Source organism: Coregonus clupeaformis, chromosome 12 (genome assembly GCF_020615455.1).
Source record: "Coregonus clupeaformis isolate EN_2021a chromosome 12, ASM2061545v1, whole genome shotgun sequence".
NCBI classification, from domain to species: Eukaryota; Metazoa; Chordata; class Actinopteri; order Salmoniformes; family Salmonidae; genus Coregonus; species Coregonus clupeaformis.
The window spans coordinates 39,589,312-39,614,831 of record NC_059203.1 but is presented as its reverse complement, the minus strand read 5'-3'; the positions used below and the strand labels follow the sequence as shown (position 1 = coordinate 39,614,831).

Sequence of the window (25,520 nt, the reverse complement as noted above, 5' to 3'; positions counted from 1 at the left end):
CGCTAATTTTGTACAATCCAGATGTGCAAAGCTCTTAGAGACTTACCCAGAAAACTCACAGCTGTAATCGCTGCCAAAGGTGATTCTAACATGTATTGACTCAGAGGTGAGTATGTAAAGAAGATGCTTCTGTATTTAATTTTCAATACATTTGCTCACATTTCCAAAAACATGTTTTCACTTGTGTGTAGGTGGGTGAGAGAATAAATCAATTTAATACATTTTGAATTGAGGCTGTAACACAACAAAAGTGGAATAAGTCAAGGGGTATGAATACTTCCTGAAGGCACTGTAAATCTAATTTGAATTTGATTCTAATGAAGAGCATGGTCCTCGTAATGAAGCCTAATGTATCGCTATGGGGCTTATACTGTACAGATATTGGATCTTAATTTGATCACTCTTTTGTTGCTGAGAATTTTCCTGGACCGCAGGAAATGCAGATGAGCTTCGTGAGTTACATAAATTCACTGAAAACTCTGGGCCTAACACACGGTTATATAAACAGTATTGCACTTTTCATGTAGCTTAATTTTGGTCAGCTAGTAGCCTAACCATTAATCAAGCAACATTATGGACTAAACGGTCAACCGAAAACTCTTTGTTATTGGCAGAGAGGTTTGGAACTCTTTGTTATTGGTCTATTAACCAATTTACCACCTGGTGATGTCACCAGGCAAGCCAGAACTCCCGCCCATGCCAACCTACTGATTAGAAGGTCCTGTGTAGATTGTATTTTCAGCCAGCAATCAGGAATCAGGAAATAACAGTGATGAAAATAATATCACACTTTTACAGTTTAATTTCATCAGCTGTTGTACAATATGATACAAAATACAGGAAAAACCTCATTTCGGCTGCACTGGGCCTTTAAGATTCTACACCTGTGCCAGCTCATCATGACAAACCTTTGGCTTGAAGAGGGCAACCGACTTAAAGGCTACTCTTCTAAGTCAACAGTAATAATCATGATATTGCCAAGTCTAACAAACACATCACCACCCACAATGAGACATAACAGGGAAAGTAAGAGGACAGTTGGAAAGATCTGTATGATATTGGAATGTTGCTGTGATACATTGTAGGTGTGTTGGCTGGCAGGCACAGGGTTAGGGATGATGTATGTTTGTTCTTTCTCTGCCTCACCTGTGGGCTTACAAAAGAGGGAGGCACAGTGAAAGGGTAGGAGGCAGGGGCGGTGGCCATTTTCTCTCTAACTCGACGTTTTCACCGAATCAGTGAGGATTCTGTAATACACCTGTCGTTAAGACTAATTCATGAATTAATACGTTTTTGACAACTGGCTATGGAACCTCCTGCATAATATAATGTGTTAACGATTCTTCTGTATAATAGGCCTACCAATTGGACAGAAAAATGAAAAAGGGAACGTTGAATTTTTTGGGTCGAAAGAACCAGTCTCTCTTCGACACCAATATTAAAATCAAGGAGATGGGTAAGTGTTTACTGTGATATTGAACAATTAACTAATAATAACGATCGAATGTTTAATCTATCATGCCGATCAACATTCACTCACTACTGTCCCGACCTTTGCACTTGTTACAGTGACAGATCAGTGGAAAATGTGTCCTAAATACTCACATTCTTGAATAAGAAATATGCTGGTTGGGTAAAAGGAATACAAAATGTCTTACACAACGCTAGTAATCATCGAAAGTAATCAGCGGGATCATTAGGTCTCCTAACAGTGGTAAACCTAAACTTACCTGAGACAGTCACGACTTCTCAACGTTCATGACGGTGCAGGTAGAATGCAAGGTGTGAAAAGTATGACCCAATTCCACATGATACAAAAATGTGTCTGTTTTAACTAAGTATTAGATAGCTGCAGCACTGAATAAAATAAACAGTTTTCCTTGCGATTATTTTAGAATATGTATGAATCAAAACAGTGGTTTAGTGAGGGGTATTTTTTTAAATACGTATACTCCCCACTGATGCGTATCAAAAGTAGTGTAGTGGAGGTATACGACGTATCAATGATGTAGTACAATAGAGAAATCATGTTCAAAGCAGCCTACACAAATGCAAAGCACGTGAGTTACATTCATGTTAACCGCACACAGCCTAATTTCAGCGGAATATCGCCCGTCAGGCAGCAAGAGCGCGAAGCTCTCCACTGGTTGTCGCATATGGAGCAGCTCACAGAAGAACGACATCCGTAGCAGGTAGGTAGGGTTGAGGAAAGACGATTTCATGTATGATATCTACCAGTAAATGCTAACTAAAAGGCAACAATGGATATGCAAACCAGGTATTGAAAAAGATTGCTCCGATATCTTGGTTGAATCTTTGCGATGCGCAATTCAGTCATCATGCGCTGTTTGAATGAACATTTTGTCGGTTTTCTACAAAAAAAGTGTGATTTTGAGAGTGAAAAGCATACACATTTTCATAAAGGGAGCCTTTCCTTCACCGGGCAGGCCGTTTGGGAAAATGTTGGCAAAATTAAAGTAGAACCACTGGATTAAAATGATTACAATATTATGTAGGCCTACCTATTATTACCAGTAGGCCTAGGTATGTTATTGAGATCTGAGATGTTATAACAGACTGCGCTGTAAAAATGTTTTCAATTTTTTATATATAATCATTATAGTCAAAGGAGAACATGATGGCATAATGATTAGACCTAAAGGGTTTATTAATCCATGTCTTGGGACAGTGTTGCCAACTCCTCAGTAAGGAAAGTAGCTATTGGCTGTCCTAAAAGTCGCTAAATGACGTCATCACATAATTTGCATAATTGACCATGTGCATGTAATTGTGATGGAAGTTGTAGGAGAGAGGAATAAGGTCGTGGGAGAGACAAAAAGTGAGTAAAAAACACCCTAAATATGTTTAGAACTACAAATTAACTTTCTTCTGTCGATTCTTGTTTTTTAAAATGTTTTACATTTACATTCCGCCCTGAATATAAGCCAGGGCGGGATCAGCCAGCGGCGGCTTCCCGCATGCGCGATTAATTTGCAGTCTGGACGCGGAGGGGTGAACATCTCCTGCTCTGACTTCAGCTGGGAGGGACTGCTGCGCGAGGACTGGGCCGCCTGTGAGTGCTTTGGGACAGGGGTGGGGCCCACGGCAGCACCCGCTGCTCGTTGAGAAGAGTAAGAACGATACGTGCTTTCACGTCAGAGTCTCCAAAAGTCTCCAATAACACCAGAAATAGACACTAGATTTGTCGCTAGTCGCTTTTTTGAAAATGTGTCGCTAGACGGGTCTGAATACTCGCTAAATATAGCGACAAAGTCGCTCAGTTGGCAACACTGCTTGGGAAGTGGGGACTAATTCAAAATGAATATGAATAAACCCCCTAGAGTTCTGAAAACTGTTCAAAGGTTCTCAGAACTAAAAACTGGACAAATTGACATCTTTTGCATTGCCCTGATTTCTGGGTATTCTATTTGATGAGGCCTATATAACAATGGAAAGGTCAAATAAAAGGAGTATTTGTCACTCTTCGTAAACAACAGGTGTGGACTAACAACGAAATGCTTACTTACTGCCCTTTCCAACAATGCAGAGAGAAACATTTAGAAATAATAGAAAAATAACACGAGGAATAAATACACAATGAGTAATGATAACTTGGCTATATACACTGGGTACCAGTACCGAGTCGATGTGCAGGGGTATGAGGTAATTGTGGTAGATACAGTGCCTTGCAAAAGTATTCATCCCCCTTGGCGTTTTTCCTATTTTGTTGCATTACAACCTGTAATTTAAATGGATTTTTATTGAGATTTCATGTAATGGACATACACAAAATAGTCAAAATTGGTGAAGTGAAATGAAAAAAATAACTTTTTTCAAAAAATTCTAAAAAATGTATAATGGAAAAGTGGTGCGTGCATATGCGTGCCCCCTTCGCTATGAAGCCCCTAAATAAGATCTGGTTCAACCAATTACCTTCAGAAGTCAAATAATTAGTTAAATAAAGTCCACCTGTCTGCAATCTAAGTGTCACATGATCTGTCACATGATCTCAGTGTATATATACACCTGTTCTGAAAGGCCCCAGAGTCTGCAACAACACTAAGCAAGGGGCACCACAAAGCAAGCGGCACCATGAAGACCAAGGAGCTCTCCAAACAGGTGAGAGACAAAGTTGTGGAAAAGTACAGATCAGGGTTGGGTTATAAAAAAAATATCAGAAACTTTGAACATCCCACGGAGCACCATTAAATCCATTATTTAAAAAATTGAAAGAATATGGCACCACAACAAACCTGCCAAGAGAGGGCCGCCCACCAAAACTCATGGACCAGGCAAGGAGGGCATTAATCAGAGAGGCAACAAAGAGACCAAAGACAACCCCGAAGGAGCTGCAAAGCTCTACAGCGGAGATTGGAGTATCTGTCCATAGGACCACTTTAAGCCGTACACTCCACAGAGCTGGGCTTTACGGAAGAGTGGCCAGAAAAAAGACATTGCTAAAAAAACAAGCAAACACGTTTGGTGTTCGCCAAAAGGCATGTGGGAGACTCCCCAAACATATGGAAGAAGGCACTCTGGTCAGATGAGACTAAACTTGAGCTTTTTGGCCATCAAGGAAAACGCTATGTCTGGCGCAAACCCAACACCTCTCATCACCCCGAGAACACCATGCTTTTCATCGGCAGGGACTGGGAAATTGATCACAATTGAAGGAATGATGAATGGCGCTAAATACAGGGAAATTCTTGAGGGAAACCTGTTTCAGTCTTCCAGAGATTTGAGACTGGGACGGAGGTTCACCTTCCAGCAGGTCAATGACCCTAAGCATACTGCTAAAGCAACACTCGAGTGGTTTAAGGGGAAACATTTAAATGTCTTGGAATGGCCTAGTCAAAGCCCAGACCTCAATACAATTGAGAATCTGTGGTATGACTTAAAGATTGCTGTACACCAGCGGAACCCATCCAACTTGAAGGAGCTGTAGCAGTTTTGCCTTGAAGAATGGGCAAAAATCCCAGTGGCTAGATGTGCCAAGCTTATAGAGACATACCCCAAGAGACATGCAGCTGTAATTGCTGCAAAAGGTGGCTCTACAAAGTATTGACTTTGGGGGGGTGAATAGTTATGCATGCTCAAGTTTTCTGTTTTTTTGTCTTATTTCTTGTTTGTTTCACACACACAAACATTTTGCATCTTCAAAGTGGTAGGCATGTTGTGTAAATCAAATGATACAAACCCCCCAAAAAATCAATTTTAATTCCAGGTTGTAAGGCAACAAAATATGAAAAATGCCAAGGTGAGTGTATACTTTCGCAAGCCACTGTATGTACATATAGGAAGGTATAAAGTGACTAGGCAACAGGACAGATAATAAACAGTAGCAGCAGCGTATGTGATGAGTCAAAAGAGTTAGTGCAAAAAGGGTCAATGCAAACAGTTCAATAGTTAACCAAATAGCTATCTGGACTAACTATTTAGCAGTCTTATGGCTTGGGGGTAGAAGCTGTTCATGTTCCTGTTGGTTCCAGATTTGGTGCATCGGTACCACTTGCCATGTGGTAGCAGAGAGAACAGTCTATGACTTGGGTAGCTGGAATTTGACAATTTTTAGGGCCTTCCCCTGACACCGCCTGGTATAGAGGTCCTGGATCCACGGCCTGTTCACCCCGCTACCATCTAGAAGGCAGAGACAGTACAGGTGCATCAAAGCTGGGACAGAGACTGAAAAACAGCTTCCATCTCCAGGCCATCAGACTGTTAAAGTCACTACTAGCCAGCCTCCGCCCAGTACCCTGCCCAGAACTTAGTCACTGTTACTAGCCGGCTACCACCAGGTACTCTACCCCTGCACCTAGAGACTGCTGCCCAATTTACATAGTTATTGAACACTGGTCAGTTTACATACTGTTTTACCCACTTCATATGTATATACTGTATTCTAGTCAAGGCTCATCCTAGATAACTACTGCTGTAAACACTTTTTCTATTCATATACTGTCCATACAGACAGTTATGCTATATATATATATATATATATATATATATATATATATACAGTGGGGAAAAAAAGTATTTAGTCAGCCACCAATTGTGCAAGTTCTCCCACTTAAAAAGATGAGAGAGGCATGTACTTTTCATCATAATGAACACATCAACTATAACAGACAAATTGAGAAAAGAAAATCCAGAAAATCACATTGTAGGATTTTTTATGAATTACTTTGCAAATTATGGTGGAAAATAAGTATTTGGTCAATAACAAAAGTTTTTCAATACTTTGTTATATACCCTTTGTTGGCAATGACACAGGTCAAACGTTTTCTGTAAGTCTTCACAAGGTTTTCACACACTGTTGCTGGTATTTTGGCCCATTCCTCCATGCAGATCTCCTCTAGAGCAGTGATGTTTTGGGGCTGTCGCTGGGCAACACAGACTTTCAGCTCCCTCCAAAGATTTTCTATGGGGTTGAGATCTGGAGACTGGCTAGGCCACTCCAGGACCTTGAAATGCTTCTTACGAAGCCACTCCTTCGTTGCCCGGGCGGTGTGTTTGGGATCATTGTCATGCTGAAAGACCCAGCCACGTTTCATCTTCAATGCCCTTGCTGATGGAAGGAGGTTTTCACTCAAAATCTCACGATACATGGCCCCATTCATTCTTTCCTTTACATGGATCAGTCGTCCTGGTCCCTTTGCAGAAAAACTGCCCCAAAGCATGATGTTTCCACCCCCATGCTTCAGAGTAGGTATGGTGTTCTTTGGATGCAACTCAGCATTCTTTGTCCTCCAAACACGACGAGTTGAGATTTTATCAAAAAGTTATATTTTGGTTTCATCTGACCATATGACATTCTCCCAATCCTCTTCTGGATCATCCAAATGCACTCTAGCAAACTTCATACGGGCCTGGCTTAAGCAGGGGGACACGTCTGGCACTGCAGGATTTGAGTCCCTGGCGGCGTAGTGTGTTACTGATGGTAGGCTTTGTTACTTTGGTCCCAGCTCTCTGCAGGTCATTCACTAGGTCCCCCCGTGTGGTTCTGTGATTTTTGCTCACCGTTCTTGTGATCATTTTGACCCCACGGGGTGAGATCTTGCGTGGAGCCCCAGATCGAGGGAGATTATCAGTGGTCTTGTATGTCTTCCATTTCCTAATAATTGCTCCCACAGTTGATTTCTTCAAACCAAGCTGCTTACCTATTGCACATTCAGTCTTCCCAGCCTGGTGCAGGTCTACAATTTTGTTTCTGGTGTCCTTTGACAGCTCTTTGTCTTGGCCATAGTGGAGTTTGGAGTGTGACTGTTTGAGGTTGTGGACAGGTGTCTTTTATACTGATAACAAGTTCAAACAGGTGTCATTAATACAGCTAACCAGTGGAGGACAGAGGAGCCTCTTAAATAAGAATTTACAGGTCTGTGAGAGCCAGAAATCTTGCTTGTTTGTAGGTGACCAAATACTTATTTTCCACCATAATTTGCAAATAAATTCATTAAAAATCCTACAATGTGATTTTCTGGATTTCTTTTCCTCATTTTGTCTGTCATAGTTGACGTGTACCTATGATGCAAATTACAGGCCTCTCTCATCTTTTTAAGTGGGAGAACTTGCACAATTGGTGGCTGACTAAATACTTTTTTCCCCCACTGTATATATATATATATATATATATATATATATTCAAGGGTTTTTCTTTATTTTTACCATTTTCTACATTGTAGAATAATAGCGAAGACATCAAAATTATGAAATAACACATGGAATCATGTAGTAACCAAAAAAGTGTTAAACAAATCCCAAAATATTTGAGATTCTTCAAAGTAGCCACCCTTTGCCTTGATGACAGCTTTGCACACTCTTGGCATTCTCTCAACCAGCTTCATGAGGTAGTCACCTGGAATGCATTTAAATTAATAGGCGTGCCCTGTTAAAAGTTAATTTGTGGAATTTCTTTCCTTAATGTGTTTGAGCCAATCAGTTGTGTTGTGACAAGGTAGGGGTGGTATACAGAAGATAGCCCTATTTGGTAAAAGACCAAGTCCATATTATGGCAAGAACAGCTCAAATATGGAAAGAGAAACGACAGTCCATCATTACTGAAGACATGAAGGTCAGTCAATCTGTAAAATTTCAAGAACTTTCAAAGTTTCTTCAAGTGCAGTTGTAAAAACCATCAAGCACTATGATGAAACTGGCTCTCATGAGGACCGCCACAGGAAAGGAAGACCCAGAGTTACCTCTGCTGCAGAGGATAAGTTCATTAGAGTTAACTGCACCTCAGATTGCAGCCTAAATAAATGCTTCACAGAGTTCAAGTAACAGACACATCTCAACATCAACTGTTCAAAGGAGACTGCGTGAATCAGGCCTTCATAGTCTAATTGCTGCAAAGAAACCACTACTAAAGGACACCAATAATAAGAAGAGACTTGCTTGGGCCAAGAAACTTGAGCAATGGTCATTAGACCGGTGGAAATCTGTCCTTTGGTCTGATGAGTCCAAATTTGAGATTTTTGGTTCCAACCGCCGTGTCTTTGTGAGACGCAGTGTAGGTGAACGGATGATCTCCGCATGTGTGGTTCCCACCGTGAAGCATGGAGGAGGAGGTTGTGATGGTGGGGGGTGCTTTGCTGGTGACACTGTCTGTGATTTATTTAGAATTCAAGGCACACTTAACCAGCATGGCTACCACAGCATTCTGCAGCGATATGCCATCCCATCTGGTTTGCGCTTAGTGGGACTATCATTTGTTTTCCAACAGGACAATGACCCAAAACACACCTCCAGGCTGTGTAAGGGCTATTTGACCAAGAAGGAGAGTGATGGAGTGCTGCATCAGATGACCTGGTCTCCACAATCACCCAACCTCAACCCAATTGAGATGGTTTGGGATGAGTTGGACCGCAGAGTGAAGGAAAAGCAGCCAACAAGTGCTCAGCATATATGGGAACTCCTTCAAGACTGTTGGAAAAGCATTCCTCATGAAGCTGATTGAGAGAATGCCAAGAGTGTGCAAAGCTGTCATCAAGGCAATGGGTGGCTACTTTGAAGAATCTAAAATAAAATATATATTTTGATTTGTTTAACACTTTTTTGGTTACTACATGATTCCATATGTGTTATTTCATAGTTTTGATGTCTTCACTATTATTCTACAATGTAGAAAATTGTAAAAATAAAGAAAAACCGTTGAATGAGTAGGTTTGTCCAAACTTTTGGCTGGTACTGTATATATGTGTTTTTTTAACTGGAAAATAAAATCCAACAATCAATCAATCCAAACTGTGCAGCGGCAATTTGATAAATGGAAAAATACATCTGTTACAAAACACCAAAAAGTTTAATGACAATTCTGAGATTGTCAAGCCAAGCCTTTGCTACTGGGTAAGCCTACAAGGTAGGGAGGGATGTGTTTTCTGTTTGTCGAGATTGACAGTCTATTTATTGTGGTGTTGAAAATGCAAACCAAGATGTCTTCACTATTATTCTACAATGTATAAAATAGTAAAAATAAAGAAAAACCCTTGAATGAGTAGGTGTGTCCAAACCTTTGTGTCACGAATTCCGCCGAGACTGCTCCTCCTCCTTGTTCGGGCAGACTTCGGCGTTCGTCGTCCCCGGAGTACTAGCTACTACCGCTTGATGTTCTCTATGTTTGTTTGGTTTGGTCTTGTTGATGCACCTGTTTCGTCTTAGGTATTGATTAGGTCACCTATAAGTTTCCTTTGGTTTTGTTTGCAGGTGTGTGTTGTTGTCCGCCTGTCCGTTGGTGTACATTGTATTTTGTTGTTAGTGTACTTACGCACTGTTTGCGTAATCGCTCGCCTCCTGTGTTCGAGGCCCGTTATTTTTGCATTGTCTTGGAATTCTAGTAAAGCCATTTTGACTGAGCTTCTGTGTCCTGCGCCTGACTCCTACACCGCATCCACATCAGCTTTGTGACAGAACAACACACCCTACTATGGAGTCAGCAGGAGCAGCGGCGGCGACCGAGTCGCTGGAGGATCGGGTCAGCTGTCAGGACGCCAGGATCCAGCAACTCGGCTCCGCCATGCAGGAGGTGATGAACACCCTGCGCCGATGGGAAAGGGGAGGCGTGCCCACACCTCCTCCTACCTTACCACCACCATCGGCCAGCCCCACCATACCAGCTCCGGAGTCCCATGGGATTCGGCTCTCGCTCCCGAGGGCGTATGATGGCACCGCAGCCGGGTGTCAGGGGTTCCTCCTTCAGGTGGAACTCTACCTGGCCACAATACACCCGGCGCCCTCGGGATACGAGAGCGTTTCCGCCCTCATCTCCTGTCTCTCCGGCAAGGCGTTGGAGTGGGCCAACGCCGAATGGAGGGGAATAGACGCCGCTACCATCAGCTACGCGGAGTTCTCCCGCCGCTTCAGGGCTGTTTTCGATCACCCTCCTGAGGGTCAAGCGGCGGGGGAGCGTCTGTTCCACCTCCGACAGGGGAAGAGGAGCGCACAGGAGTTCGCCCTGGACTTCCGGACTCTAGCGGCGGATGCGGGGTGGAATGAGAGGGCCCTCATCGACCACTATCGGTGTAGCCTGCTTGAGAACGTTCGACGAGAGCTGGCCTGCAGGGACACCAATCTACCCTTCGACCAGCTGGTGGACATGTCCATCCGTCTGGATACCCTGCTGGCCACCCGCGGACGTCTCGAGTTGGGGCCGTCCATTTCATCCCCCAGCACCTCCGAGCCGAGCCCTATGGAGCTCGGGGGTGCTGGCGCTAGAGAGAGGAGGAGAGAGAACCCGAGGGGGGCCGTCCCCTGCACCAACTGTGGCCGTGGAGGACACACTGCGGCTAGGTGCTGGGGAGGGTCTCCAGGGAGTCGGGGCAACAGGTCGCGCACTGGGGAGTCATTCCAGGTGAGTAGGCGCCCCACTCACCCAGAGCTCTCTGTTGTTCACTTGTGTATACCTGCGGTGTTTCCTCAGGTTGCATCTAATTCCCAGCATAAGGCGCGAGTCGATTCAGGCGCAGCTGGGAATTTTATTGATCAGAAATGTTGTGCTAAGTTAGGGATTCCCCTCCTGCCCGTTGATGCACCCTTCCCTGTCCATGCCCTAGATAGCCGTCCGTTGGGATCTGGGTTGATTAGGGAGGTCACAGCACCACTAAAGATGAAGACGCAGGGGGGTCATGAGGAACTCCAAGGAACCAAGGAAGCCCCAGCACCACGGGATACGCAGGAGAGTCGATCAGGTACGACTCTCCTGCGTATCCCGTGGTGCTGGGGCTTCCTTGGTTAATCGCCCATGACCCCACCATTTCGTGGCAACAGAGGGCTCTCAAGGAGTGGTTTGACCAGTGTGTTGGGCGATGTCTAGGTGTTTCCGTGGGGGCGACCACGGTGGAGAGTCCGAACCAAGTGCCCGCAATGCACATTTCCCCTGAGTATGAGGACTTGGCACTAGTGTTTAGCAAGACTAGGGCGACGCGATTGCCACCTCATAGACAGGGAGATTGTGCGATAAACCTCCAGGCAGGTACGGCACTTCCGCGGAGCCATGTGTATCCTCTGTCTCAAGAGGAGACGGCGGCTATGGAGACATATATAGCCGAGTCCTTGAGACAAGGATACATACGGTCCTCCACTTCCCCTGCGTCCTCGAGTTTCTTTTTTGTGAAGAAGAAGGATGGAGGGTTGCTCCCGTGTATTGATTATCGTAGTCTCAATCAGATTACTGTTAAATACAGTTATCCTCTTCCTCTGATTGCGACTATGACGGAATCATTACGCGGGGCGCGTTTCTTCACAAAACTGGACCTCAGGAGCGCCTACAACTTGGTGCGCATTAGGGAGGGAGATGAATGGAAGACAGAATTTAGTACCACCTCGGGTCATTATGAGTATCTCGTCATGCCATACGGGTTAATGAATGCTCCTTCGGTCTTCCAATCCTTTGTGGACGAGATCTTCCGGGACCTGCATGGGCAGGGTGTGGTAGTGTACATTGACGACATCCTAGTGTACTCTTCTACACGAGCCGAGCATGTAGCCCTGGTGCGCCAAGTGTTGGGTAGGCTGTTGGAGCATGACTTGTATGTCAAGGCAGAGAAATGTCTCTTTTTCCAGGAGTCCATCTCCTTCTTGGGTCATCGGTTGTCCGCGTCAGGGGTGAAGATTTTACATTTACATTTTAGTCATTTAGCAGACGCTCTTATCCAGAGCGACTTACATTACACTTTTTTTTATTTTTCATACTGGCCCCCTGTGGGAATCGAACCCACAACCCTGGCGTTGCAAACGCCATGCTCTACATCCCTGCCGGCCATTCCCTCCCCTACCCTGGACCAATTGTGCGCCGCCCCATGGGTCTCCCGGTCATGGCCGTCTACGACAGAGCCTGGATTCGAACCAGGATCTCTAGTGGCACAGCTAGCACTGCGATGCAGTGCCTTAGACCACTGCGCCACTCGGGAGACTAGATGGAGGTTGACCGTGTTTCAGCCGTGCGTAATTGGCAGACTCCAACCACCGTTAAAGAGGTGCAGCGGTTTTTGGGTTTTGCTAATTACTACCGGAGGTTTATCCGGGGTTTTGGACAGGTAGCAGCTCCCATCACTTCCCTGTTGAAGGGGGGCCCGGTGCGTTTGCAGTGGTCGGCTGAAGCGGACAGGGCGTTTGGTAAACTGAAGGACCTGTTCACTTCGGCTCCGGTGCTGGCGCATCCGGACCCCGCTTTACCGTTCCAGGTAGAGGTGGACGCGTCAGAGGCCGGTATTGGGGCAGTGCTGTCGCAACGCTCAGGCACGCCTCCTAAGCTCCGTCCCTGCGCTTTTTATTCTAAGAAGCTCAGCCCGGCGGAACGGAATTATGACGTAGGGGACAGGGAGCTGTTAGCCGTGGTTCAAGCTCTAAAGGTGTGGAGGCATTGGCTTGAGGGGGCTCAACACCCTTTTCTCATTCTGACTGATCACCGTAACCTGGAGTACATCCGGGCAGCTAGGAGATTGAACCCTCGTCAGGCTAGGAACATGTTTCTGACCCGGTTCGTGTTTAAGATAACATTTTACATTTACATTTTAGTCATTTAGCAGACGCTCTTATCCAGAGCGACTTACAGTTAGTGAATACATATATATTTTTTTATTTTTTTAATTTTTTATACTGGCCCCCGTGGGAATCGAACCCACAACCCTGGCGTTGCAAACGCCATGCTCTATCAACTGAGCTACATCCCTGCCGGCCATTCCCTCCCCTACCCTGGACGACATAACCTCCATCCCACGGTCCCAGAACGGTAAGGCAGACGCCCTGTCCAGGCGGTATGACACAGAGGAGAGGTCCATTGAGCCCACTCCCATACTGCCGGAGTCTTGTCTGGTGGCACCGGTGGTATGGGAGGTCGATGCGGAAATTGAGCGGGCGTTACGCACCGACCCTACTCCCCCAGAGTGTCCAGTGGATCGGACGTACGTGCCGCTCGAGGTCCGCGATCGTCTAATTTATTGGGCTCATACGTCACCCTCCTCTGAACATCCAGGTATTGGCCGGACAGTGCACTGCCTTAGTGTTAAGTACTGATGGCCAACATTGGCTAGGGACGTGAGGGTTTATGTCTCCTCCTGCTCGGTGTGCGCACAGTGTAAGGCGCCTAGACACCTGCCCAGGGGGAAGTTACAACCCCTGCCCGTTCCACAACGGCCGTGGTCTCACCTCTCGGTGGACTTTGTAACGGACCTTCCCCCCTCTCAGGGGAATACCACTATTCTGGTCGTTGTGGATCGGTTCTCTAAGGCCTGTCGTCTCATCCCAATGCCGGGTCTCCCTACTGCCCTACAGACTGCTGAGGCTTTGTTTACCCACGTCTTCCGGCACTACGGGGTTCCCGAGGATATAGTGTCTGATCGGGGTCCCCAATTCACCTCTAGAGTCTGGAGGGCGTTCTTGGAAAGTTTGGGGGTCTCGGTTAGCCTTACCTCTGGGTTCCACCCTGAGAGTAATGGGCAGGTGGAGAGAGTGAACCAGGATGTGGGTAGGTTTCTAAGATCATATTGCCAGGGCCGGCAGGAGGAGTGGTCGGGGTATATCCCCTGGGCAGAGATGGCTCAGAACTCTCTTCGCCACTCCTCTACTAACCTGACCCCTTTCCAGTGTGTGTTAGGGTATCAGCCGGTTCTGGCACCATGGCATCAGAGCCAGATCGAGGCTCCTGCGGTGGATGAGTGGTTTCGGCGCTCGGAGGAGACGTGGAACGCTGCACACGTCCATCTGCAGCGGGCCATCCGTCGGCAGAAGGCGAGCGCCGATCTCCACCGCAGTGAGGGTCCAGTATACGCACCTGGAGATCGAGTCTGGCTCTCGACTCGAAACCTGCCCCTTCGCCTGCCCTGCCGGAAGCTGGGTCGGCGGTTTGTGGGGCCATTTAAAGTCCTGAGGAGACTGAACTAGGTATGCTACAAGTTACAACTGCCTAATGATTATCACATTAACCCCTCGTTCCATGTGTCTCTCCTCAGGCCGGTGGTAGCTGGTCCACTCCAGGACAGTGAGATAAGAGAGACTCCCCCGCCCCCACTGGACATCGAGGGGGCTCCGGCGTACTCCGTCCGGTCCATCGTGGATTCGAGACGTCGGATGGGGTGTCTACAATATCTCGTGGAGTGGGAGGGGTACGGTCCGGAGGAACGGTGCTGGGTGCCTAGGAGGGACGTTTTAGATCCATCCCTCCTGACTGAGTTCCACCGTAGTCATCCTACGCGCCCTGCTCCACGTCCTCCTGGCCGTCCCCGAGGCCGGGGTCAGCGCACGGCTGGAGCCCCACGTCAAGGGGGGGGTACTGTCACGAATTCCACCGAGACTGCTCCTCCTCCTTGTTCGGGCAGGCTTCAGCGTTCGTCGTCCCCGGAGTACTAGCTACTACCGCTTGATGTTCTCTATGTTTGTTTGGTTTGGTCTTGTTGATGCACCTGTTTCGTCTTAGGTATTGATTAGGTCACCTATAAGTTTCCTTTGGTTTTGTTTGCAGTTGTGTGTTGTTGTCACCTTTGCCAAGATAATCCATCCACCTGACAGGTGTGGCATATCAAGAAGCTGATTAAACAGCATGATCATTTCACAGGTGCACCTTGTGCTGGGGACAATAAAAGGCCACTCTAAAATGTGCAGTTTTGTCACACAACACAATGCCACAGACGTCTCAGGTTTTGAAGGAGCATGCAATTGGCATGCTGACTGCAGGGATGTCCACCAGAGCTGTTGCCAGAGAATTGAATGTTCATTTCTCTACCATAAGCCGCCTTCAACGTCGTTTTAGAGAATTTGGCAGTACGTCCAACCGGCCTAACAACCGCAGACCACGTGTATGGTGTTGTGTGGGCGAGCGGTTTTCTGATGTCAACGTTGTGAACTGAGTGCCCCATGGTGGCGGTGGGGTTATGGTGTGGGCAGGCATAAGCTACGGACAATGAACACAATTGCCTTTTATCGATGGCAGAGATACCGTGACAAGATCCTGAGGCCCATTGTCGTGCCATTCATCCCCTGCCATCACCTCATGTTTCAGCATGATAATGCACGGCCCCATGTCGCAAGGATGGGCGGCAGGTAGCTTAGTGGTTAAGAGCGTTGTGCCAGTAACCGAAAGGTCGCTGGTTCTAATCCCCGAGCCGACTAGGTGAAAAATCTGTCGATGTGACCTTGAGCAAGGCACTTAACCCTAATTGCTCCTGTAAGTCGCTCTGGATAAGAGCGTCTGCTAAATGACTAATTATTATTATTATTATCTATACACAATTCCCTGGAAGCTGAAAATTTCCCAGTTCTTCCATGGCTTGCATACTCACCAGACATGTCACCCATTAAGCATGTTTGGGATGCTCTGGATTGACATGTACGACAGCGTGTTCCCGCCAATATCCAGCAACTTCACACAACAATTGAAGCGTGGGACAAAATTCCACAGGCTACAATCAACAGCCTGATCAACTCTATGCGAAGGAGATGTGTCGCTCTTCATGAGGAAAATGGTGGTCACACCAGATACTGACTGGTTTTCTGATCCACGCCCCTACCTTTAAAAAAAAGTTATCTGGGACTAACAGATGCATATCTGTATTCCCAGTCATGTGAAATCCATAGATTATGGCCTAATGAATTCATTTCAATTGACTGATTTCCTTATATGAACTGTAACTCAGTAAAATCTTTGAAATTGTTGCATGTTGCATTTTAATTTTTGTTCAGTATATTTATATTACGGACTCAAACATTGCTCGTTCTGATATTTCTTCGTTTTTTTCTTTACATATTGGGGTAATGTGTGTATTGTTTGGTATTACTGCACTGTTGGAGCAAGAAGCATAAGCATTTCGCTGCACCTGCGATAACATAATTTGTCTTTAGTTGTTGTCAATGCATTAGGCACACATTACTTTCCCACATAATAGTTTGTCAAGAATTATGAGAACTGCAGACAAATGCCGTAACTTATTATGTACATGCATAATTACACTAGATGCAGTCACTAGACTGCATCTCCTTTCAGAGCTGCGCTGATCGGTTTAATGGTAGACTTGTCGGTTTTTCATCTGTACTGTAGACTTAAGCAGTGTGTTGTGCTTTTCTTTCTTTTCTTTTAGACAGTGTTGAGCTCGTGTTGGATTCATCAGCCATTCCTGAATCAGGCACTGCCAAAGTGAGGTCTAGACCCACAGTCAAGCACTACATGGTAAGTTCCAATAACTCTGCATGATGTGTGGAAAAAAATCTATTTGATTCTAATATATACTTAAAATCTACATTTCAACACTGGAGACGGTGTTGCAGTTTTTATTGAGACTGCTGTTAAGCTTCTACAGTGCCTTGCAAAAGTATTCATCCCCCTTCACGTTTTTCCTGTTTTGTTGCATTACAACCTGTAATTTAAATGGATTTTTATTTTTATTTCATGTAATGGACATACACAAAATAGTCCAAATTGGTGAAGTGAAGTGATTTTTTTTCTCAAAATTTCAAAATGTTCAAAAATATAAATAACGGAAAAGTGGTGCGTGCATATGTATTCACCCCCTTTGCTATGAAGCCCCTAAATAAGATCTGGTTCAACCAATTACCTTCAGAAGTCACATAATTAGTTAAATAAAGTCCACATGTGCGCAATCTAAGTGTCACATGATCTGTCACATGATCTCAGTGTATATATACACCTGTTCTGAAAGGCCCCAGAGTCTGCAACAACACTAAGGAAGGGGCACCACCAAGCAAGCGGCACCATGAAGACCAAGGAGCTCTCCAAACAGGCCAGGGACAAAGTTGTGGAGAAGTACAGATCAGGGTTGGGTTATAAAAAAATATCTGAAACTTAGAACATCCTACGGAGCACCATTAAATCCATTATTAAAAATGTAAAGAATATGGCACCACAACAAACCTGCCAAGAAAGGGCCGCCCACCAAAACTCACGGACCAGGCAAGGAGGGCATTAATGAGAGAGGCAACAAAGAGACCAAATATAACCCTGAAGGAGCTGCAAAGCTCCACAGCGGACATTGGAGTATCTGTCCATAGGACCACTTTAAGCCGTACACTCCACAGAGCTGGGCTTTACGGAAGAGTGGCCAGAAAAAAGACATTGCTTAAATAAAAAAATAAGCAAACACGTTTGGTGTTCGCCAAAAGGCATGTGGGAAACTCCCCAAACATATGGAAGAAGGTACTCTGGTCAGAAAACACTATGTCTGGCGCAAACCCAACACCTCTCATCACCCCGAGAACACCATCCCCACAGTGAAGCATGGTGGTGGCAGCATCATGCTGTGGGCATGTTTTTCATCGGCAGGGACTGGGAAACTGGTCAGAATTGAAGGAATGATGGATGGCGCTAAATACAGGGAAATTCTTGAGGGAAACCTGTTTCAGTCTTCCAGAGATTTGAGACTGGGACGGAGGTTCACCTTTCAGCAGGACAATGACCCTAAGCATACTGCTAAAGCAACACTCGAGTGGTTTAAGGAGAAACATTTAAATGTCTTGGAATGGCCTAGTCAAAGCCCAGACCTCGATCCAATTCAAAATCTGTGGTATGACTTAAAGATTGCTGTACATCAGCGGAACCCATCCAACTTGAAGGAGCTGGAGCAATTATGCCTTGTAGAATGGGCAAAATCCCAGTGGCTAGATGTGCCAAGCTTATAGAGACATACCCCAAGAGACTTGCAGCTGTAATTGCTGCAAAAGGTGGCTCTACAAAGTATTGACTTTGGGGGGGGTGAATAATTATGCACGCTCAAGTTCTGTTTTTTTGTCTTATTTCTTGTTTGTTTGACAATAAAAAATATTTTGCATCTTCAAAGTGGTAGGCATGTTGTATAAATCAAATGATACAAACCCCCCAAAAAACAATTTTAATTCCAGGTTGTAAGGCAACAAAATAGGAAAAATGCCAAGGGGGGTGAATACTTTCACAAGCCACTGTAGGTGTTGTTCTCCTAACACTTCAAGATGAACATCACATGGAATTTGTTATAGGGCTTGTCTTTAGTTGTTGTCAATGCATTAGGCACACATTACTTTCCCACAAGTCTGCTGAATTGTGAATTATTTCTCAACAAGGCCTTTGTAGTACCTGAAAGAGAAACTGCATTGCCTCATGAAGGGCATTCCTGTAATCATTGATCACTGTGACCACCTCAGAGTCAGACCCATTACTCACACCTGGTCAATCTGAAAGCATACTTTTCTAACCGGCAGATTTCACTTGCACAGGCTATTCACATGTATAAAGAGGGAGTAACCGAAGTTTACTTGCAGGTAGGCTATCCATGTGACGAGGGTCAATTTGTTTGCGTGTTGACCCAGTCTTCTCAAGTAATTTCTGTCCTCAGAAATTCTCACCCTATTTACTTAGACATTCTCATGCGGGCACAATAACTATAAGAATGTCACCTTGGTTCACACAATCTTGGGTCTTGTACTGTCTGCCACAATGATGGCACCTAGCTCATTTGCCCTTGATTCAACATGGTGTCCCTGTAGGTGATCCAGAAAAGCTCAGCCGTATCTGATTTTTTAAACAAGTTGTACTATGTTGTTATTTTGTTGTAGGTATGAAAGCCTACCTCAGAAAGGGAAGTGTCCTATGTGACTGCTCCTCTGGTATGTGTTAGATGTGCCACACCCAGCAGCACAGGGGTTGGACTGCTCTGACTGACTGCTCTGATTTTCACCAGTGAGTCATGGAAAAGAAACATAAGGAATTAAGCCGGTTCAGAAACTGCATTTAATGCCGCACCCTTCGCCCCTTGTGAAATGTTCATGCCTTTGCAATGAGCTGCCTGCTTCAATGAATAGTCTGCAATCATGAGATATTTAAGGCATGACATAAGGGAGGTGTTCTGTTCACATTAGATGTTTTAAAGATACAGTGTAACCGAGGTTGTTGAGAAAGGACCACACCTGAACCTTTTCCACTAATAACTTAATATTTCCACAGCTGAATGAAAGTTATTTATGTGTCCGCTGCCTGAACTTTGGAGTATTGCGTGTACCATGTGAAAGTTCTAAACAAACCAAGTGGTGGTGGCCTAACCATCAGGCCAATGGCAGTAACTTGATTACAGTTTACAGTTACAGGGGTGAACCTAACTTTGGATTGTTTTGCTAGATTGTTTTACTGTGCCTTGCCCATACAACGCCCTGCCTGTGGATGAGGCATGACAGTGTGGCTACAAAGGCAGTAATGTCGTGAAAAGGGCCCAGAACTGGGCTAGTAAGCTTCAGCTAGTGCCTAGCAAGGGGTTAGATACAGTATACCAATGGAAAATATATTGCTGAATCATTTCAAGTGGGGTGCTCAGTGCCCAAATGAGACTATGTAGATTGAGATCCTGTAGCCTCAATCTACACAAGGAGGCTTTGCCGTTATAGTAAAGGACTCCAACTGCTGGGAAGACTAAAAGGAATTTTGGATTTAATGTGCCTGGCCTTCCTCTGTTTTTGGTAATTGACACTACTTGTACACTGATGTACTTGTTTGTTTCCTGAGTGTAAGGTTTAGTAAATTAATAGTTTTTGCATCAGTGGTGTCATCACGCAACAAACATGCTAACCTGTTCTAAGGTAGATGCAAGTAGTAGTTTGGATAACAGATTGGATCACTGCAAGCCATAGTGTAGTCTAGAAGAAATCCAATCCATTCCCTTCCTCTCACACTCAGTTCCTTGTACAATCTCAGGGTGAAATGTAAACAGTCTGATGGCTTTTGTCCTTGTTTCCCACAGTCCTCCTCTGACATTGTGCAAGGGTTTGCTGTCCCAACACCCAAAGTTCCTGTCCTCCCATCTTTCAACGGACCAAAGATAAACAGGGCAGGTGAGGGTCTGCCAAAAGTCTCTGTGTTTCCCAGAGTTAAGCTGTGCAGCTAAATAATTTAAGTTTCCGTGAACTTAAGCCTTAGTGCTGGTTTTAGACAGAGATCAAATTTCAGCACAAACTCAAAGCAACTCTGTTTTCATAAAGGGCTTAAATATATAGAGCAGGTACAGTGCCTTCAGAAAGTATTCACACCCCTTGACTTATTCCACATTTTGTTGAGTTACAGCCTGAATTCAAAATGAATGAAAGTGAAAACCATGTTTTTAGAAATTTTAGCGAATGTATTGAAAGTGAAAACAAAATTCAATTTACATAAGTATTCACACCCCTTAGCTATGACACTCCAAATTGAGCTCAGGTGCATCCAATTTCCTCTGATCATCCTTGAGACGTCACTACAACTTGATTGGAGTCCACCTGTGGCCAATTCAATTGTTTGGACATGATTTACAAAGAAACACATCTGTCTATATAAGGTCCCACAGTTGACAGTGCATGTCAGAGCAGAAACTATACCATGAAGGCCAAGGAGCTGTTCTTAGAGCTCCGAGATAGAATTGTGATGAGGCATAGATCTGGGGAAGGGTATAAAACTATTTCTAGAGTGTTGAAAGAGCACAGAGGTCTCCATCATTGGGAAATTGAAAAAATATGGAACTACCCAGAGCTGGCCGTCCAACCAAACTGAGCAACAGAGCAAGAAGGACCTTGGTCAGGGAGGTGACCAAGAACCCAATGACCACTGAGATGGGAGAACCTGCCAGAACACCAGTCTCTACAGCACTTCACTAATCTGGGCTTTATGGGAGAGTGGCCAGACAGAAGCCGCTCCTGAGAAAAGGCACATGACAGCATGCCTGGAGTTTGCAAAAAGGCACGTGAATGACTAAAGGCAAAAGATTCTGTGGTCTGATGAGACAAAAACTCTTTGGCTGGAATGCAAAGCGCTGTGTCTGGAGAAAACCAGGCACAGCTCATCACCAGTCTAACACCATCCCTACCGTGAAGCATGGTGGTGGCAGCATCATGCAATGGGGATGCTTTTCAGTGGCAGAGACTGGTAAGGATAAATCTGTGGAAAGACTTGAAGATTGCTGTTCACCGCCGCTTCCAATCTAACTTAACAGAGCTTGAGAAAATCTGCAAGGAAGAATGGGAGAAAATCCACAAATCCAGATGTGCAAAGCTGATACAGACAAACCCAAGACGACTCAAAGCTGTAATCGTCGCCAAAGGTGCTTCTACAAAGTATTGACTCAGGGGTGTGAATACTCATATAAATAAGATATTTCTGTATTTAATTTTCAATACATTTGTAAAAATGTGTAAACATGTTTTCACTTTGTAATTATGGGGTATTGTGTGTAGATGGGTGAGAAAAATTATAATTTCATCCATTTTGAATTCAGGCTGTAACACAACTAAATGTGGAATAAGTCAAGGGGTGTGAATACTTTCTGAAGGCACTGTAGATGTTTGTCTAAGATCTTGAACAAGAACACTATAAAAAACACCCAAGCAGCCATTCACAAGCATGTTTGCAGAGTGGGAGGGTACAGATCAAATGTAATTTAATCAGTTTCACCATTATTCAGGCCAACCAAAACAAAAGTAAAATAATTTACTTTGACAAGTTAAATCAATAAAATACTTGTCTCTGATGGTAGTTCTCCCTCTTCTTTATAGTAAATGGCGATCGGTTTTCCAATGGATCGGCTATATCTGTACCTGATTTGGTGGAAGGGGAGATATTTATTCCACCTCCCCCTACAATGGCACCCCCACCCCCTCCACCCATGTTCATCCCTCCCCCACCAGATTTCTTGGGTGACTTGGACTCCATTCAGCCTCCCTCCATGCCCCCTCCAAAACCCCCATCAAAACCACCATCAGTGGTTCCATCTAAAGAGTACGAGGATTTCACCTCCCTGAAACCTCCACTTATGCATCCCCCGAAGCCCCCGTCAACTTCCTCCAGTGCTTCTAGTTCCTCTTTGTCCATTTCTACACCACCACCGACCACTGTCCCTGATTTTACTGAGCCCCCAAAGTTTGCCCCTCCACAGCCCCCTACAGACATGAGGCAAGCTGCTCTGAAAGCCCTGAAGACCCCGCCTCCAAAGCCAACGAGGCTGTCCTCCATCCACAGCATTGACGAACCCCCCCAGTTTCCAGCCCCAGCTTCCCTTGCACAGATCCCGACACCCTCCAGCTTCAACCCCCAGAACACAGCTAAGCTCTACAGTGTTCCTAAGACTGGCATTCTAGGTAGGCAGGTGGACTGTGATAATAGGCCCAAGCAGATCCTACTCCTCCAGGTCAATGGGAAAGCCCCCTCTGTGGCACCACCAGCTAAGCCAGCCCGGAGAAATAGCTCAGGTATGCAGCTGGAGCAAGACCTGCAGGACTTAAAGGAAAACTTGCAAGCCACCCTTCCAGGCCAACCCACCCCACCCAAGACTTGGGAGGAAGTGAAAGTGGAGCCTTTGCCTTTATCAGCACAACAGGGTATCAACAAACCTGCCGCAACGCCCCCTAAAATGTCACCCAAGCTTCAGAAGGTGGTCACTGCCTCTGTAATCACAGAGGCTAGCCAGGTCAAGCAGGAAGCGTCTCCAGGCCGGAATCGCAAGTTCAGTCCTATGCTGGACCATAAACTACGCAACCTAAAGGCCAGTGAGGTCACTGGGATGAGGGAGGGTCCTTCTGCTTCCCCCCTGGCTCTTCTCATGGCAGCTAAAGAGCGAGAGAAGCACAGGTCCACTCTTTCCCTTGAAAACAGCACAAAGAGTAATGAGCCATCAACCAGCATCCAGCACAGTGAATCCAATCCCAATTCTTTCACCGTCATCCCTAGGTCCACCTCATTCACTTCTGTAACCTCACAAGATAAACCACAGTCTGTGGTCCCACTGGTGATCCAAACTCCAGCAAAACCCCAGATTATTGAGTCAGTGGTGAAGGGGCCAATTGCAAATCCAGTAGTTCAGAGGATTCTGCCCACCTCTAGATCCTCATCCTCCAGCAGTCTAGCCGTGGAGAAGCAAAGTGGAGAGCAGAGGACTCCTTCACCCTCTAGCCTTGTCAGGGATGAAGAGAACAGGGAGGACCTATGCATGCCATTACTCCCTCCCCCTCCCGAATTCGATGACCATGATGATGTCGTGGACTCTCCCCCCAGCTCGCCTCCACCTGACCCTCCCGTGAAGAAGGTCCTGCCCCCCACTCCCAGCCCTGTCCTTCCAGTCCAGTCCCCCACTGCCACCCCTGTCAAAACTCCCTCCCCTCTGCCTCCGCCTCCGCCTCCGCCTCCCCCTCCAAAACCCAAATCTCAAAGCCCTCCCAAATTCCCACCTCCTGTCATGGAGATCAAACCCAAGCTGCCTGTTCAGACCAAACCCAAGCCACCTCCCACCCAGGGGCTCTCCTCCCTCTCAGCCAGCCAGGCCACGCTCCAGAGCATCCTGCAGAAGAAGATGCTAGAGATGGACCGCAAAATGGACAACAAAATGCTGGCCATGAAGGAAACAGACTCTGATGACTGGGGGTCTCCCTTGTCTGATGAGGAGACCAAGGTCCCTGTTGTCCTCAGAGTCACCCCGAAGAACCCTGTTATCACCGCAAAGAGCAAGAGTGCCACCATGCCAGCCAAAACACAAGGCCTGGACATGAAGGAGCTGGAGACAAAAATGGCCATGAAGGCTCAGAGTTTGTCAGCGCCATCAAAAGTTCCCACAAGGTAGGACTTGCTCGCTGTCCTTTATCTTTATTTGTCTGTTTGGCTTTTTAACAAAATGTGAAAAAAACAAATCTTTGTTATGGTTAAGGTTAGGGTGTTGTGACTTAGTTTTTGTTTGTCTAGTAGTATCCCTAATTGCATGTTTTGACTCACAGTAAAGAATGTTAGCTAGATGTATTGTTAAATGCAACAAGATCAACCTGGTATGTTTAAATGATTAATTATTTATTCCTCTACTTTTTAGCAATGGGCCACAGTCAAAGCAGGCGTGTGGCATGACTTTCATGGTACAACCCGGAACCAAACAACCAATCACTGTTGTCAGCAAAGGGGACTCATGAGGAGCCAACTCCAAATTATACCACACATACTGTACCATACAGCCCCTGTCAAGGGCAAGGACAATGGAAAGAGAGGGCACCTTAAATACTGCTTAAAATTGATATAACCAATAAACACTGAGCACATATGCCAAGGATGTTTTCACCAAGCCCCTGGAGAGAGGACACAAACAATTTGCTCTGCATTTGTCTAGAAAAGGTTTTGCTGTACCACAGCACATAAACCTGCCCTCCAGAGGTACTGTGTCAAATAGCTTTTTGTCTAAGTGCCAAAGTCTAAAGAGTGGGTGGACCATGTTGGAACAGCTTTCAACAGTATCTTTGACTGCTACGGTTTAATCAGTGCGAGTACACATTGCCTTATTTTTACCTCTGGTATCGGTCTGACCTAATAGACTCAAAGCAGATTGTGAGGAGGCTGCTCTTAAAACTAGGAGCTGTAATTTGCCAGCCTTAATATCAGTGGTGGAAAAAGTACCCAATTGTCATACTTGAGTAAAAGTATAGATACCTTAATAGAAAGTTACTCAAGTAAAAGTGAAAGTCACCCAGTAAAATACTACTTGAGTAAAAGTCTAAAAGTATTTGGTTTTAAATATACTTAAGTATCAAAAGTAGAAGTAAAAGTATAAATAATTTCAAACTCCTTATATTAAGCAAAGCAGATGGCACCATTTTTTTGTTTTTAAAATGTACGGATAGCCAGGGGCACACTCCAACACTCAGACATTATTTACAAAAGATGCATTTGTGTTTAGTGAGTCCGCCAGACCATAGGCAGTAGGGATGACCACGTGTTATCTTGATAAGTGCATGAATTTAACAATTGTCCTGTCCTGCTAAGCATTCAAAATGTAACGAGTACTTTGGGTTTTCAGGGAAATTGTTTGGAGTAAATAGTACAATATTTTCTTTAGGAATGTAGTGAAGTAAAAGTAAAAGCTGTCAAGAATATAAATAGTAAAGTAAAGTACAGATACCCCAAAACACTACTTAAGTAGTACTTTAAAGTATTTTTACTTAAGTACTTTACACCACTGCTTAATATACACCGAATAATTCCATGCATCAAAAGGATGTTTATATAAATGTCTTGAAGAGTTACTATAAGGATGTGTACAGATTGTTTTTGCTTATGTTTCCAT

At 45.2% G+C, this 25,520-nt stretch overlaps 1 protein-coding gene across 1 annotated transcript; it reads left to right on the top strand.

The window, feature by feature from the left end:
* Nucleotides 1-3,046: 3,046 nt before the first annotated feature.
* On the top strand, nucleotides 3,047-24,504 carry LOC121577629 (proline-rich protein 36). The gene is made up of 5 exons (XM_041891374.2): nucleotides 3,047-3,073; nucleotides 16,563-16,651; nucleotides 20,202-20,292; nucleotides 21,982-24,034; nucleotides 24,279-24,504. The coding sequence occupies exons 2-5, from the start codon at nucleotides 16,649-16,651 to the stop codon at nucleotides 24,373-24,375; spliced, it is 2,244 nt and encodes a 747-aa protein (XP_041747308.2). The 5' UTR covers nucleotides 3,047-3,073; nucleotides 16,563-16,648; the 3' UTR covers nucleotides 24,376-24,504.
* Nucleotides 24,505-25,520: the final 1,016 nt, after the last annotated feature.

What these genes read in the sequence shown, in the direction of transcription:
- LOC121577629 (XM_041891374.2), top strand. An exon ending in ACCAAAGATAAACAGGGCAG is followed by an intron (nt 20,293 to 21,981) that starts GTGAGGGTCTGC and finishes TCTTCTTTATAG; the next exon opens with TAAATGGCGATCGGTTTTCC. An exon ending in CCATCAAAAGTTCCCACAAG is followed by an intron (nt 24,035 to 24,278) that starts GTAGGACTTGCT and finishes TCTACTTTTTAG; the next exon opens with CAATGGGCCACAGTCAAAGC.